The sequence below is a fragment of the Papio anubis genome, chromosome 4 (genome assembly GCF_008728515.1).
Source record: "Papio anubis isolate 15944 chromosome 4, Panubis1.0, whole genome shotgun sequence".
Classification (NCBI taxonomy): Eukaryota; Metazoa; Chordata; class Mammalia; order Primates; family Cercopithecidae; genus Papio; species Papio anubis.
In genome coordinates, this window is record NC_044979.1 from 91,668,998 (window position 1) to 91,684,911 (window position 15,914).

At 39.1% G+C, this 15,914-nt stretch overlaps 1 protein-coding gene and 1 long non-coding RNA gene across 3 annotated transcripts in view; one reads left to right on the forward strand and one right to left on the reverse strand.

The window, feature by feature from the left end:
* The window catches only part of DNAH11 (dynein axonemal heavy chain 11), a 410,596-nt gene that overhangs the window by 59,749 nt on the left and 334,933 nt on the right, over positions 1-15,914 (forward strand). Inside the window, exons 8-10 of the mRNA XM_031665316.1 lie at positions 385-615; positions 2,084-2,251; positions 12,696-12,812. Of these exons, the coding sequence (XP_031521176.1) occupies positions 385-615; positions 2,084-2,251; positions 12,696-12,812 (516 nt within the window). The remainder of the gene's footprint in view (positions 1-384; positions 616-2,083; positions 2,252-12,695; positions 12,813-15,914) is intronic.
* Positions 2,738-15,914, reverse strand: part of LOC103882988 — a 134,594-nt gene continuing 121,417 nt past the window's right edge. For both annotated transcript variants that reach the window (XR_004183230.1, XR_004183231.1), the window contains 4 exons: positions 8,951-8,983; positions 5,836-5,945; positions 3,593-3,703; positions 2,738-2,823 (listed from right to left, as the gene is read on the reverse strand). This is a non-coding gene — a long non-coding RNA (uncharacterized LOC103882988). The remainder of the gene's footprint in view (positions 2,824-3,592; positions 3,704-5,835; positions 5,946-8,950; positions 8,984-15,914) is intronic.

Sequence of the window (15,914 nt, forward strand, 5' to 3'; positions counted from 1 at the left end):
AAAATTCATGTTCTGATAGATTTCCTTGTCTGGCTTATATATTCTTTATATGAGAAAATGATTGTTCAGAATATTTGCTGGCAGGCACACTCATGCACATTACATGACAGTTGTCATATAATGAGGCTTAGCAACAATTTAGTCATTTGCTAGAATGTAAAAATCCAGAAATAGTAGGGTCTCCTGTATATAATTCTAACTTATACAAGTATGTAATCGAAGTCCAAGTAGCTGAATTTCTAGAATTTGTGCTTTCTTTCTTTCAGCATTGCTGGCCCACCTTTAGATACTGGCATTTAAAAATGATTCTTCGAAACAAAGACAGTTACAGCGAAGAATTATTAAACACAGTTTTGATCATTGTTCCCTTTCGTTAAATCCTAGGCAACAGCTTTCCTTTCACCTGAGGACCTTTTGAAGGGAGAAATAGAGGAGTCACTGGAAAAGGTGCAGGTGGCTGTTAACATGTTAAAGACTTTCAGAAACTGCTTTTTCAACTATAGAAAAAAATTGGCAAGCTATTTTATGGGAAGTAAGCTGAGACCATGGGATTTCCAGTCTCATCTGGTGTTTTGCAGATTTGACAAGTTTCTTGATCGGTTGATAAAAATAGAGGTATTCTTTTTTTCTTTCACTTATTCATATTGAAGGTGGGTTCAAAAAGGCGGTAGCTTTTCACATGATTCATGGAATGGTTTACTTTACATCATAGGTGGAGGCCTCCTTTCCCAGTGATTCTTAATAAGGAGCTCAGCAGGCCAATGCTATGATGATACAAGGGCAATTTTTAAATCTTTCATTTTGATTTTTTAAAAGTTCATTTTTGATTCTGTTATTACACCGAGTATAAGTAAATCTCTTTATATATCAGTGACTTAGAATTTACTAATCTGGAAGAGTGTTGTAAATCAGGAAGCAGTAAACTAATCCTCTATAAATAAATCCACTTTTCCTTTTATATATTTAATCCTTAAAATTGCTATTTCATACCCTAAAACCCATTGGATAATTTAAATTATCACACTATTTTTTAGTATATGAATATATGCTGTACTATAAAAATATTAAAATCACTGGTAAAAATAAAACATGGAAATATGTGCTCTATAAATTAAACACATACAACACACAAACTCTTACACTTGTATGGTGCCTATTGGCTTAGATTTTTTTTTTAAAAAAGTTTAAATTGATGACACTGCCTTATTTTCTTTGTAAAGCTGTAAGAATTTTGGACATTGTCATTGATATAAGATTTGTTTTATTTCATTCAAAATTAGAACTTTATGTCTTGAGAATTCTCATAATCACTTAAATGAGTCTGAATGCCTCTTCTGTCTCTGAATGTGAAATACCTAATGAAGGGCAGCTTACATATCCCTTCCTTAACAGTTTCCTGGGCTCACTTTCAGTAAAGCAGCTGACTCACTGCAAAGTATGGGGTGATGAAAACAGGAGTTTTGGATACTACCTGGGGATCTGACTTACATTTAGGAGGATATAAAACTGGGGGAATTATATGTCTAGCTATGGTGAATTAGAGGTTGCTTACACTGAGAGATTCTTTTTTTTTTGTTTGTTTGTAGAGACAGGGTCTCATACTGTCGCCCAGGCTTAAGTGCAGTGGTGTGAACACAGCTCACTGCAGTCTTGACCTCCTGGTTCAAGTGATCCTCCTGCCTCAGCTTCTCAAGTAGCTAGGACTACAGGTGCATGCCACCATGCCTAGTTCACTTTTTTGTGTTTCGTAGAGACAGTCTTGCCTTGTTGCCCAGGTTGGTTTCAAACTCCTGGGCTCAAGCAATCCTCCTGCCTTGGCCTCCCAAAGTGCTGGGATTACAAGCGTGAGCCACTGCACCTGGCCAGTGAGAGTTAATTTTTAATAAATATGAAAATGGGAGAGTAATTTTAAAAATTAGCAATGACTTTGTTAATTAAATAATTAATATTTATTTTCTGTCACATATGTAAGTGTCCATTGACTCATTGATTTTGAACACTTGAAAATGTTCTTGATTTGAAACTTTAAAATATTTTGCTGCTCAATGTAGTGGAAAGGTCTTTACTGTGTTTTTTTATAAAGGATATATTTGTGAGCACTTTGGAATTTGAAAAGCTGGAAAGACTGGAATTCGGTGGTACCAAAGGAGCAATTTTGAATGGACAAGTTCATGAGATGAGTGAAGAATTTATGGAACTCTATAAAGTTTTTAAACAGAGCACTTATGACCCATCTGATTGCAATAACATGGTAATGTTGTACCTTTGCATTTTCATTTCATGGGATCCTATAATTTCATAGCTGAAAAGGAAGATCGGTCTCAGTAATAATAGGAGCCATCCATTCCAACATCTCTAGGACCAGAAGAGGTTAAATGACTTGCTGAAGTCTTGTAGCTACTTAGTTAGTAGATCAGGGATCAGAACTTAAGCTTTTGCGTTTTCAGTTCAGAATGATGGCTGATAAAACTGCAGACCTCAGTCTGGATTTGTATCTTGTTTGTGTATACTAAACAGAAACTTTCCACACTAACTCATTTTGATCTGATGTCCATGTAACTCACGTGCTTTATTTTAGCCTTTTCTTGAATCACTGGCTATTTTTTTTTTTTTCACCTGAACACTTGGTTTCACCCCATTCATTACGGGTATCATTAGCATGTTGGTTGTTTCTTATAATTTTTGTTATTCTTGAGAGCTGATTATAATTTCGTATTTCCAACCACAGGAAAGGGGGAAGCTTTCTGAGTTAAGCTGCTTCTGTGCTCTGTCAGTTCCAGCATGTTAGTAGCCAGGGAGCTACCTGTGAGCATCCCTGCAGTTCTAGGATAAAAATAGCTTCATTTTAGTAGTTTGCCAAGAACAGTGAAGCCCAAGTCCAAAAGAATGAGGATTTAGCTCTTGTTCTTATTATTTTATACGTGAGTTTATTCACTGTTGTTTATATTTGGCCAAACAATCGATTCTTTGATGTACGAGTGCAGTATGATAGCTTTATAAGGATGTAGTTAGCAAACTTAAGCCCTCTGAATTGTAGTCAGTTTTGGAAAGTGGAGTGAATGGTAGGACACTGCTCTAGTGGGTGACTCTTTGCTAAACCAGCATCCTACAGTTTGTGAAAATGTATGAGGAATATAGGATCATGGTGATGAATAATTTGAGTGAGCTCATCCCCAAAGCCTTATAAGATGCCTGGCACTTGGAAGGCATTCAATAAATATGTACAGAATGGGATTCTTCAGAGAGCCTCTAGGTTAGCCCCGCTGAATGAGCTAGTGGAGGAGGAGTGTGAGACTGAGCCTGCACAAGATCCTTGGGGACATTTGAATAGCAAGAGAGTCTTGATTTTGTTACAACTGCAAAAACTGGCAAGTTTTCAGAGTGCCAGAATTAGAGAATGTGGCCAGGTTTGATTGACGTCACTGCCTTGGCAATGCCAAAGGTCCTGATTTTACTCCTGTCTCTGCCTAAGGCCTGCATAGCCACAAACATGTAGGAATAGAAAAGTCATTTGCTCTTGAGGTGTATACCTGCTTGGTATTTGTATTTTGGAAGCCCCTTCTATTTTGCAGAGAAGGTGGGCGGTGTTTACCTCTGATCTTCAGTCTGGTTGGAGACATCATAACCTTCCCCTGAAGTTCCCTTCATCCTCCTGGCTGATTCTTGCCTTAGAGTGTAGAAGCTCCTTGAGTTTGGTCATTCCCTAAAATTAAAACATGAATTAACTAAAAGTTAACTTAATCGGCATACTTACGTTGAAGACGACCATTACTTTTTTAAAAAACGTGTCTTGGCTCTCATTACTACTTGAAAATACTGCATTTATCATATATTTTTGCTTAATAAACTATTCATTTTGGTGCTTTTTAGCTAAGTTCCCTGTACTTTGACTTCATGATGAAATCAGTTGGTAATTTTTGAGACATTATTTCAACAAACAACTTCCAACCTAGTGTATGCATGTATTTGTATGTACATATGAATACATGCCCAAACCCTGCCCTTCCCCTCCCATTGCATACAGCCCCATGTTCCTGCTCCTGCTCCATCCCCTCTGACTAGACTAGTGCTTATGTAACAGGGAAGTGTGTCAGGGTCAGCCATTCTGCCCTTTGGTATATACATGGTTTAAATATGTTCCAGTAAATTAAAGAAATTATCACTGGTAATTTGCTGTTTGAAATGCTGCTGTTTATTTGTCTCCTCATCAATCTCAAGCCTATTAATCAGGCTTTGAGCCTTGGTGTACCAAAAGGTTTGCTGCTGTGGTCCATTTACAGAATGTGGGGATTTTATCAGGTGTACCCACAAAAATGGTTTTGGGTTTCTCAATTATTGAATGTTACTTTAGGTATTTTCTTTGACATCTTCTTAGGGGACTGTTTGAAATCTAGACAATTATGAGAAGAAACTTGCTTTTTTCATAATTGATGTTGAACAGTTAGTCCAGCAATATTAGACTCAGTAATTTTGCTGTCATTCTATGGGGTTTCTTGATGAAATCCCTCAGATACCTAAGCAAAGATGGTCGCTATTCTTGTTGAGGGTAACCTCTTGTCTCCACTTAGTCTCTGCTAATGAGAGCCAATTAATATTTACGGAACAAGTGCTGGGTACCAGGCATGGTGCCAGAGTTTTCCCACATTATATACCTGCTTAATTCTCACTATGACCCAGAGAGTGGTCCCCTAGGCAAATGACAGTTTCACTAAATTATCTGAGATTATAGTTTCCAGTTGGTGGAATGGAAGTTTGAATCCAGAACTCTCAACCACAATCCCTGCATACTTTTATTTTCCCTTCCTCCCTTCCTTTTTTTTTTTTTTTTTTTTTTGAGACGGAGTCTCACTGTGTCTCCCAGGCTGGAGTGCAGTGGCGCGATCTCGGCTCACTGCAAGCTCCGCCCCCCGGGTTCACGCCATTCTCCCGCCTCAGCCTCCCAAGTAGCTGGGACTACAGGCGCCCGCTACCGCGCCCGGCTAGTTTTTTGTATTTTTAGTAGAGACGGGGGTTTCACCATGTTAGCCAGGATAGTCTAGATCTCCTGACCTTGTGATCCACCCGCCTCGGCCTCCCAAAGTGCTGGGATTACAGGCTTGAGCCACCGCGCCCGGCCTTTTTTTTTTTTTTTTTTTAAGAGAGAGTCTCACTCTGTCGCCCAGGCTGGAGTGCAATGGTGTGATCTCAGCTCACTCCAACCTCTGCCTCCCAGCTTCAAGTGATTCTCCTGCCTCAGCCTCCTGAGTAGCTGGGATTACAGGCACGCACCACCATGCCCAGGTAATTTTTTTGTACTTTTAGTAGAGACAGGGTTTCGCCATGTTGGCCAGGTTGGCCAGGTTGGTCTCAAACTCCTGACCTCAGATGATCCACTCGCCTTGGCCTCCCAAAGTGCTGAGATTAGAAGCGTGAGCCACTGCACCCGGGCTTGCTTTTTTTTTTTTTTTTTTTTTTTTTTTGAGACAGTCTCACTCTGTCACCCTGGTTGGAGTGCAGTGGCATGATCTCGGCTCATTGCAACCTCTGCCTCCCAGGTTCAAATGATTCTCCTGCCTCAGCCTCCTGAGTAGCTGGGATTACAGGAGTGTGCTACCACGCCCAACTAACTTTTGTATTTTTAATAGAGATGGGGTTTCACCATGTTGGCCAGGCTGGTCTTAAACTCCTGGCCTCAAGTGATCCACCTGCCTCAGCCTCCAAAAGTGCTGGGATTACAGGCATGAGCCACCACGCCCAACCTCTGCGTTCTTTTCACTACACCACCCTGTTAGTATTTATCTTGCTTGTTGTGTCCTCATTGAAATGAAAGGGATAAGTTCATCTGGGGGAACTCACCTGAGGACCCGTGCCCTGAGATGGAGTGATCCAGGTAGCTGTGCCTGTTTTTCTGCTGATTTTCAGTGGGAAGCTTTATTCAGGTGCCTAGCTCACCATGATATCAGAATCTAAAATACATTTTAAAAGTAGTTATTTAGTTCACCTGTACTAGGTTGTATTCTATTTCCTAGAACGAATCTGTTGTTCTGCTGTCACCCACTGAACTATTCCTTTGCTATTACTTTATGTAGTGTTTTCTCATTTTAATTATACAGATTTCATCTTTATTAGTCATACACAACATTTCCATGTTTTGCCTGCATATTATTCAAGATGAAATGAATTATTTAGCAACCTTCCTTAGTAATTCTTTTGGAAAGGTAACATTTGTAAAAACTTGGTCCTCTTTTTCTCACCCTATAGCCTTTTCCCTAGTCTTCCATTTGTCCTCCCCAAAGGCATCTCTATTAAAAATTTCTTATATGATGTTCCAGAGATATTTGGTGCATGCACTGGCATATACATTGTTTTCCGCTTTTGCATTAATAGCATTTATACCTTGCTTTTATCACTTACTATATTTTGACAGTCATTCTGTATCACTACAATAGCATTGCTCATCTTAAAACAACTGCACATTCCATCAGATTTGTATACTAAAGTTTGTCTTATTTATTTTAAAATGTTGTTTAGTAGATATCATTGTTTAAAATTTTATTAGAAACGTCTGCTTCTGGAAAGAGGGAGATGTACTTTTCCCTATTCCTCCCACTAAGTGCAACTAAAACACTGGCCATTATACAGTAGCATGGTTCACCTGTGACCGAGACTCCTCTAGCTCTTGTTGCTGCTGATTATCCTACTTGCTGGCAATGGAGATTATCTCTGAGGCTCCAACATGATATTATCCCTTGAGGAGACCAAACAGCTGCTTGGTGGGAAGGTAATTACCCAAGAAGGACAGCAATTCATCTTGTATAGGATTGATACATATTCCAAGAATGTGTCTTCCTTGCCTGCCCGAAAGGCCTCAGCAAGCTTGGCGGCCACAAACAGCCCTTGAAAATGTCTATTGCAGGAAGCCCAGAAAGGAAGCACCAAGTTGGTTTAAGGGACTGTTCTTGGAGTTGTAGGGGAGAGGAGATAAAAGGAAGCCAAGATCTGAGATCCCAGAAGATATTAATACTGACTCAAGACCCTCTTGAAAGATGTAAACTCTGATAGAGGGTATGGATGATGTGTTTGATCCTTTCTGGGGCTTAAGCCAAGACCCTATCAAGCAAGTAAGTGGGAGATTGTGCTTATAAACAGCTCTTTTGAGGTAAGACAGATGTTCTCCTTGCTTCTTAGAATATTTTAGGCCAAAGCATTTTGTGGGCATAAATTAGTCTAATATTAGTGTCAGTGCTCTATTTCAGCTTACTCGTGAAGGCCTGGTCTTTGTGCTGTAAGCAGTTAAGAAAGACAGAATTCTTAAGTGTATTTCAAGGAAATGTAAAGACAAAGTGTTCAATGCACACTTATGTATATATATTATGACGTTTATAACAAAAGTATAAAAACATACATGGGAAAGATTGAAACTTACTTTGGGGTAGTGGTTTTCTGGGCAGGCAGGAAGAGAAATGTGTCTATATGTGTTACTTATTTCTGAAATGAAATAACAGTATCTGAGCAAAAAAAAAGACAAAAAAATCCACTGACCATTATATATAAAACAGACATAAGAAGAATCTGAAAGGTGAAAATAAAAAGGCAGAGTGGCTAAGGATATTGGGACTCAAGAAACAACAACGTGATGAGTTCCCTGGATTTTCCTGTTGCCGGAAGTAATCCAGACTTGGAGCTGAAGACACTGGCAACCAGGAAATGCCAGTGGGCACAGACCAGAAAAAAAGCCCAGTAAAAGCCTGATCTCTCCCTAGCCAAAGGCTCAAGAAGGAGAGAACTTAGCACAAAAGAAGATCTGTCAAACCATAATCTCTCCACTCTAGCCAAACACCACAGAAGAAACTGTGCCCCACCCCTCCCCTTGCCAGGAAAAGGTGAATGGGGAACCTAGACTTACACCCCGTCTGTCTGAAAATGCTCCAACTCCCACCCTTGCTGGGGTGGTGTTAGAGATGACTACATAAGAAGCCATGATTTTCATCCCTCCTGGCCAGGAATTAACTTCATTCTCTATGGTGTCTGGAGACCATGTGGGAACCCTGGATTTCCTTCTTCACCCAGCCTGATGTTGGAGCAAACCTGATGGAGAGTCCAGACTATCACCCTGAGGTCAAGTGGTAACAAGGCCACCTGCACTTGTGGCATCAGTAGAGACCACATGGGGAACTGGAAGTCCCAGCCCAGCTGTAACAAGGAGCCCTGCCCACCCTTGGGGATGAATAGATGCCAAGTGGAGAACCTGGACTTCTGTCTCTACTTTATTATAATGGGGCTGGAGCAGTATCAGAGAAAGTCAGCAAAAACAAAAGGTTTAAATAAGAGTCAGAGTCTTATAATAATATGAAATTTCAGTAGAATATCAGTTAGTATACCAAGAACCAGGAAGATCTCAACTGAGTGAAAAAAAGACAATCATTAGATGCCAATGCCAATATAATAGAGATTTTGGAATTACTTGAAAAAGATTTTAAAGTAGTGTATTAGTCCATTTTCACATTGCTACAAAGAACTACCTGAGACTGGGTAATTTATGAAGGAAAGTTGTTTAATTGACTCAGAGTTCCACAGACTTAACAGAAAGCATGACTGGGAGGCCTCAGGAAACTTACAATCATGTTGGAAGATGAAGGGGAAGCAAGGACCTTCTTCACATAGTGTTTAGAGAGAGAGAGCAAAGGGGGAAGTGCCACATACTTTTAAACCATCAAATCTCATGAAAACTCACTGTCATGAGAACAACAGAGGAAAGTCACCCTCCATGATCCAGTCACCTCCCACCGGGCCCTTCTTCCAATTTGTCATGAGATTTGGGTAGGGATACAAATCCAAACCATATCAGTCCACCCCTGGCCCCTCTCAAATCTCATACCCTTCTCATATTGCAAAATAAAATGATCCCTTCTCAACAGTCCCCCAGTCTTATTTCAGCATCAAAACAAAAGTCCACAGTCCAGATTCTCACCTGAGGCAAAGTAAGTCCCTTCTGTCTATGAGCCTGTAAAATAAAAAACAGGTTAGTTATCCAAGATACAATGAAGGTACAGGCATTGGGTGAATGTTCCCCTTCCAAATGGGAGAAATTGACCAAAACAAAGGGGCTACAGGCCCCGTGCAAGTCTGAAACCCAGCAAGACAGTCATTATGTCTTAAAGCTCCACAATAATCTCCTTTGACTGTATGTCTCACATCTAGGGCACGCTGATGCAAGAGGTGGGCTTCCAAGGCCTTAGGCAGCTCCACCCCTGTGGCTCTGCAGGATACAGTCCCGACAACTGCTTTCATGGGCTGGTGTCGAGTGCCTGCAACTTTTCCAGGTGTGTGGTGTAAGCTGTCAGTGGATCTACCATTCTGGGATCTGGAGGACAGTGACGCTCTTCTCATAGCTCCACTAGGCAGTACCCCAGTGGGGGCTCCAACCCCACATTTCCCTTTTCCAACCCCACACTGCCCTAGTAGAGGTTTTCCATGAGAGCTGTGCTCCTGCAGCTGACTTCAGCCTAGACATCCAGGTGTTTCCACACATTCTCTGAAATCTAGGTGGAGGTTCTCAAGCCTCAACTCTTGGCTTCTATGTACCCACAGAAACACATGCCAAACAACTGCCTACTCAACGTCTCCACTGAGATATTTCATATACATCTCAAAATCACATTCAGATCTAAACCCCTGCCTATCCCTCCCCAAACCTACTCTTGCCTGTCTCTCCAACTCATTAAATGGCATATGTAATGGGCTACGTAGAAACTTTGAGTCATCTGTGATCTTGCTCATTTTCTCACAACAAACATCCAGTTCTTTCAGATATGCCTTGAAAGTATTTCCAAGTCTTTTCTGTGACTTGGATTATTGTGCTTGCCTCCAAACTGCTCCCTCTTCCCCATCTTGGCTTTGTTAGTTTATTCTCCACACGGCAGCCTGAGTGCCTTTTAGATACTAAGTCAAACCATGGCTTTTCTCTAATTACAACCTTTCAATAGCTTCTCATGATGCTAATAAAGGCAATTATGCAGTTTTCAGAATACAGTAACATTTTTATAATGATTTCTGAATAATACTAGCACATCATTTATTCTGTAATACATATTTATTGAGAAACAAGTATGTCCTGGGAACTCTATTAAATATTGGTACTGTAATTGTGAAAAAATAAATAAACCTGGCAGTTACGCTCAGAGATTAGAATCCAAAGGAGAATGTAGATAGGCAGTTGTCATATGGGTGCCCTGTGCTGGGGTATGAAGAGTACAGAGTGCTCTGAGAACATTTACATAGGCCTCCTTTCCAGAGGAGGTGAAATGTAAACTGAGACCTGTAACATAAATAGAAATGAAGCAGGTGAGAAGTGGGTGAAAGAGAGAGACAAAATGTAATAAGGCTCCATGGCTGGATCCGAGAGTGTGAAATTGGGAGAGGTGGCAGAATAGTTAGCAGTAAGTGGCATCCAGACCACATAGGGTCTTATGTAATAGATTATGCTAAGACCTTTGGACATTATCCTGAGAAACTGACAATTCTGAATTAAGATTGTGAGTTAAACGATTCTAAATAAGAAAGTGACATGATAAGATTTCTATTTTTAAAAAGATTATTTAGTCAGCCATTGGAGGATGAATCAGAGATAAGACTAGAGGCAAAGAGTAGAAAGTGGTTAACAGATATCCAGATGAGCAGTAATGGTGACCTGGACCAAGGGCATCCTGGAGAGATGGAGAATAGTGGAGAGATGGAGAATAATAGAGAGACTCCAGAGGTAGTTAGAAGAGCATTTGACAGAGAAGTCAAGGAGGTTGCCCAAGTTTCTATTAGGGTGTATAAAAAGAAGAGCAGCTTTGTAGAGAAGATAACGAGTTCAGATTTGTACTTGAACAAATTAAGTATGAATTTTCTGTGGGACTTTCCAAGGGAGAGGGCCCATGTGCAGTTCTAAATTTGTTTTCAGGAATGAGTGAGTGAGGAGGGAGGGGGGTGAGGGAGAGATATCAGGGAGGGAGACTAGCATATTTTTCTCTCCCTGAGATACTTATTTCTGAATATTCAATTAATGTTTGGTGACCTTAAGCCATATGTTCTCTATTACCATACTAAGAAGAGGGATGTTAGGCTTGTTAAAACTTGTTGGGAAGTTGTGTTTACTTTATTAGCCAATGAGCCTTGAATGAAGAGATTGCTTGGCTCTAATTCAGAAGTGGAAACTTCTTCTTGATGCTAAATATAACATTGTGGTGTGTGACACATAGTGTCCTAGAACTTTGCTGTTACACTGCTTTTCCGTGTGTGAAATTCAGCATAAGGTGCCCTCTGTTTAGGTTGCTATAACAAAATACGATAAGCCGGGTAGCTTGTAAATGACAGAGAATTATTTTTCAGAGTTTTAGAGGCTGAGAAGTCCAAGAGCAAGGCTCCCACAGATTCAGTGTCTGGGGAGGGCTACATCCTGGTTCACAGATGGCACTTTCTAGCCGTGTCCTTACTTGGCAGAAGGATGGAGGAGTCTCTCTCAGGCCTCTTTTATATGGGCACTGATCCCATTCATGAAGATCCCACACTTATTACCTAGTCACCCTTGAAAGCACCACTTCTTGATATCATCGTATTAAGGGTTAGGATTTCAAAATAAAATTTTGCAAGGACATAAAACATTCAGACCCTAGCAGGTATATTCCTTCAAAGAAACATAGCATCTGGGATCAGGAGCCAGGTTGCCTGGCTTTAAATTCCAGCCCTGACATTTACCAGTGGTGTGATTTTAGGTGAATCGTTTAACTTCTCTGAATTTGTTTTGTCACCTATAATGCGGAAAAAAATATTACCTACATGAGATGTTGTAAGAGTTGAGTTAATCATGTGAAACATTTAGAACAGAATTACTTACATGCTAGCTGTCATTTATTCTATTACTGTTATTACTGTTAATAGATGGAGGCTCAATTTACAGAGGTGGCAAAGGCCTTCATTATGAGAAATCTGTTGTGTGTACTTCAGAGGCCTTTTGACTGTAAAGCACCAAAATGTTTCTGAAATCCTGGGATTTCTTTACTGGAGACTCAACTGTGATGCTATGAAGATCATAGTTATTCTTTCACCGTTTCATTCTTTCTAACTATGGGAGTGGATGGTTATGTATTAGGAGGAAACTGAGGGATGTTAACTACATATTAATAAAAAACTGGGAAAATGTAAGAGTATTTGTTTCCTCTGTATCACTAATGATGTTTTCTTACCTGTGGATTTCAGTTTACACCTGAAGAAATAGTGTTTCCATGTAGATTTTCAACTCCGTGAAAAAGCAAACAAAAACCCTTCCTGTTTAAACTTATAGATGGACTAAAGTTATAATGAGGATAGGTTCTTTTTTATTTTCTGAAAAACTTCACTTTTTCATTTATAATTAAAATGAATTGGGATAAGGAGGAGAAACTGAGGCTTCTATGTGAGCATGTGGACCAAAGCACTGCTGTTGGGGCCTGAGCCACTGAAAAGCACTGGGAAAGCACAGGGGAAAAGTACTAAGCTTTCAGTGATTCTGTAAGGTGGCACTTGTAGTCAGTCAGATATAGCTCTTTCTTGATCTTCCCTGGAATCCTGCTATGAAAAATAAATTCACTCAGAAGGCGAGAGAGAGCTAAAGTAAGGTCACGCTTGTGTGATTGCTATTTTCACTGTTGGATTCTTTCCAATGCACTAATATTTCACTTTGAATTTTACAGGAATTTGAAAGTGATTATGTGGCATTTAAGTCCAAAACTCTGGAATTTGACAGAAGGCTTGGGACAATTATTTGTGAAGCTTTCTTTAACTGCAATGGCTTAGAAGCTGCATTTAAGGTTAGTTCTGAAGAAGCTATCATAAAAAATGTTTTACTAATGAATAATATAGTCTGTTAGATGAAAGGGGTGAATTCTCATTCAGGTAGAGTATTAACTAGGTTAACTAGTCATATTCCCTTCAAATTCAGCTCACTGAATAATAAACTTTGAATAATGTACTAATGAATAATGACACTTTGTACAAGATGATTTTAGGACATTTAGTTACTGTCTTTTTCTTGCATTCACAGTGTTTTAGCTCTCATTATCTTCACAGAAAATTTGGCCTGGCCAGTGAAATACTGATTCAAAATTAAGTCACAGTAAAAAGTGAAAAATACCTTAATTCAGGAATTTCTTTTATTTACCATTGTTTAGATATGTTAGGTTCATATGCCTATTTTATTTTTCTGACTGAAACAAATAGCAATTTATATACTGTATTTACCCAGGCATAAGACATCACTGATGATCAGACACACATTATTTTGTGTAACAATTAAAAAATGCTGCCAAATAATTATAATTTCATTGATTGCATAATGTATTTCAATTGCAGAGATTTTGAAACATAAAAGTATGCTTGTCACAGAACTGATGAAATACAGTTAAGAGTTACATAAAAGAAAAGCATCTCAATAGTGTCCCCATATGAAAAGCTTATAATATGGGGAATAGGAACACCATGTAAAACTTGCTTGACAAAAAAAATTACAAATCAAGTATAAATTAATAATCAGATAACATCCCAAAAGAGGGATGGAGGGTTCAGTATCAGAAGAAAAAGAGCTAAGAAATCATGGGTATAATTCATTGAGAATGGCAGTGTCAAACAATATAGCAGACACAGATTTTTTAAAGATATTTTTTGATTTTGACCTGTAAATGAATTGACTAGTCAGTGGTGAAGCCATCAGTGTTCTCTGGCCCCAGTTGAGCATTTTAACCTAAAGAATTCATGAGGATCTGGATGGGGAGAATCAATGTGGTGAAAATGGCCATACTGGCCAAAGTAATTTATAGATTCAATGTTATCCCCATCAAGCTACCACCGATTTTCTTCACAGAATTAGAAAAAACTACTTTAAATTTCATATGGAGCGAAGAAAGAGCACGTTATAGCCAAGACAGTCCTAAGCAAGAAGAACAAAGCTGGAGGTATCATGCTACCTGACTTCAAACTCTACTACAAGGCTACAGTAACCAAAACAGTATGGTTCTGGTACCAAACCAGGTATGTAGACCAATGGAACAGAAATAATGCCACACATCTACAACCATCGGATCTTTGACAAACCTGACAAAAACAAGCAATGGGGAAAGGATTCCCTATTTAATAAATGGTGTTGGGAAAACTGGCTAGCCATATGCAGAAAATTGAAGCTGGACCTCTTCCTTACATCTTATAGAAAAATTAAGATGGATTAAAGACTTAAATGTAAGGGATAGGATGATGACCTAAAACCATAAAACCCCTAGAAGAAAACCTAGGCAGTACCATTCAAGACATAGGCATGGGCAAAGACTTCATGACTAAAACACCAAAGCAATTGCAACGAAAGCCAAAATTGACAAATGGGATCTAATTAGACTAGCATGCATCTGCACAGTAAAAGAAACTACCATCAGAGTGAACAGGCAACCTACAGAATGGGAGAAAATTTTTGCAATCCATCTGACAAAGGTCTAATATACAGAATCTACAAGGAACTGAAACAAATTTACAAGAAAACAAAATACCCCATCAGAAAGTGGGTGAAGGATATGAACAGACACTTCTCAAAAGGAGACGTTTATGTGGCCAAGAAACATGAAAAAAACCTCATCATCACTGGTCATTAGAGAAATGCAAATCAAAACCACAATGAGATATTACCTCATGCCAGTTGGAATGGTGATCATTAAAAAGTCAGGAAACAACAGATGCTAGAGAGGATGTGGAGAAATAGGAATGCTTTTACACTGTTGGTGGGAGTGCAAATTAGTTCAACCATTGTGGAAGACAGTGTGGTGATTCCTCAAGGATCTAGAACCAGAAATACCATTTGACCCGGCAATCCCATTACTGGGTATATACACAAAGGATTATAAATCGTTCTATAAAGACACATGCACAAGTATGTTTATTGCAGCACTGTTCATGATAGCAAAGACTTGGAACCAACCCAAATGCCCATCAATGATAGACTGGATAAAGAAAATGTGGCACGTATACACCATGGAATGCTATGCAGCCATAAAAAAGGATGAGTTCATGTCCTTTGCAGGGACATGGATGAAACTGGAAACCATCATTCTCAGCAGACTAACACAGGAACAGAAAACCAAACACCACATGTTCTCACTCATAAGTGGCAGTTAAACAATGAGAACACATGCACACAGGAAGGGGAACATCACACACTGGGGCCTGTCAGGGAGTGGGGGGCTAGGGGAGGGATAGCATTAGGAGAAATACCTAATGTAGATGATGGGTTGATGAGTGCAGCAAACCACCATGGCACATGTATGCCTATGTAACAAACCTGCACATTGTGCATATGTATCCCAGAACTTAAAGTATTAAAAAAAGAAAGAATTCATGAGCATCAAATAGTTCTTTGTTTTATAAGAACTCTTCAGTGAAACTCAGGTGCCATCAGCCACAATATACAGCCTGTTGTTATAAAATGACCTGTAATCTAATATCTCATATCTAACATCTATAATGGTCATATATAATTATTATATTTAATACTGCCACTATTTTTTGTCTAGATATGCATACTTGTTTCTCTTTGACAAAAATGACATTATATTTTCATCCTCTACTGTAATCTTCACTTAACAAAGAGTCATACAATTTTTTCTTGCCTTTATAACAGAATTCAACTATTATTTTTTTAAATGTCTGTGTGATAGTCTATCATATTCTTTGCTACTGGAACTAGTTTTCTTTCATGCTTTTATAAATAACCAAAAAAAGAATGTAGAATGAAATCTCAATTACAGAGGCTCCTGCCGTTTTCAGTTCAAGTCTCTCTTTCTCACAACCATTAATATGAATTCTGTTATAGTAGCTGCCAGTTAATTTTTTTCTAAACAATTTAATCTCTTAGGTAAAAGGTTTTTTTCTTTAAC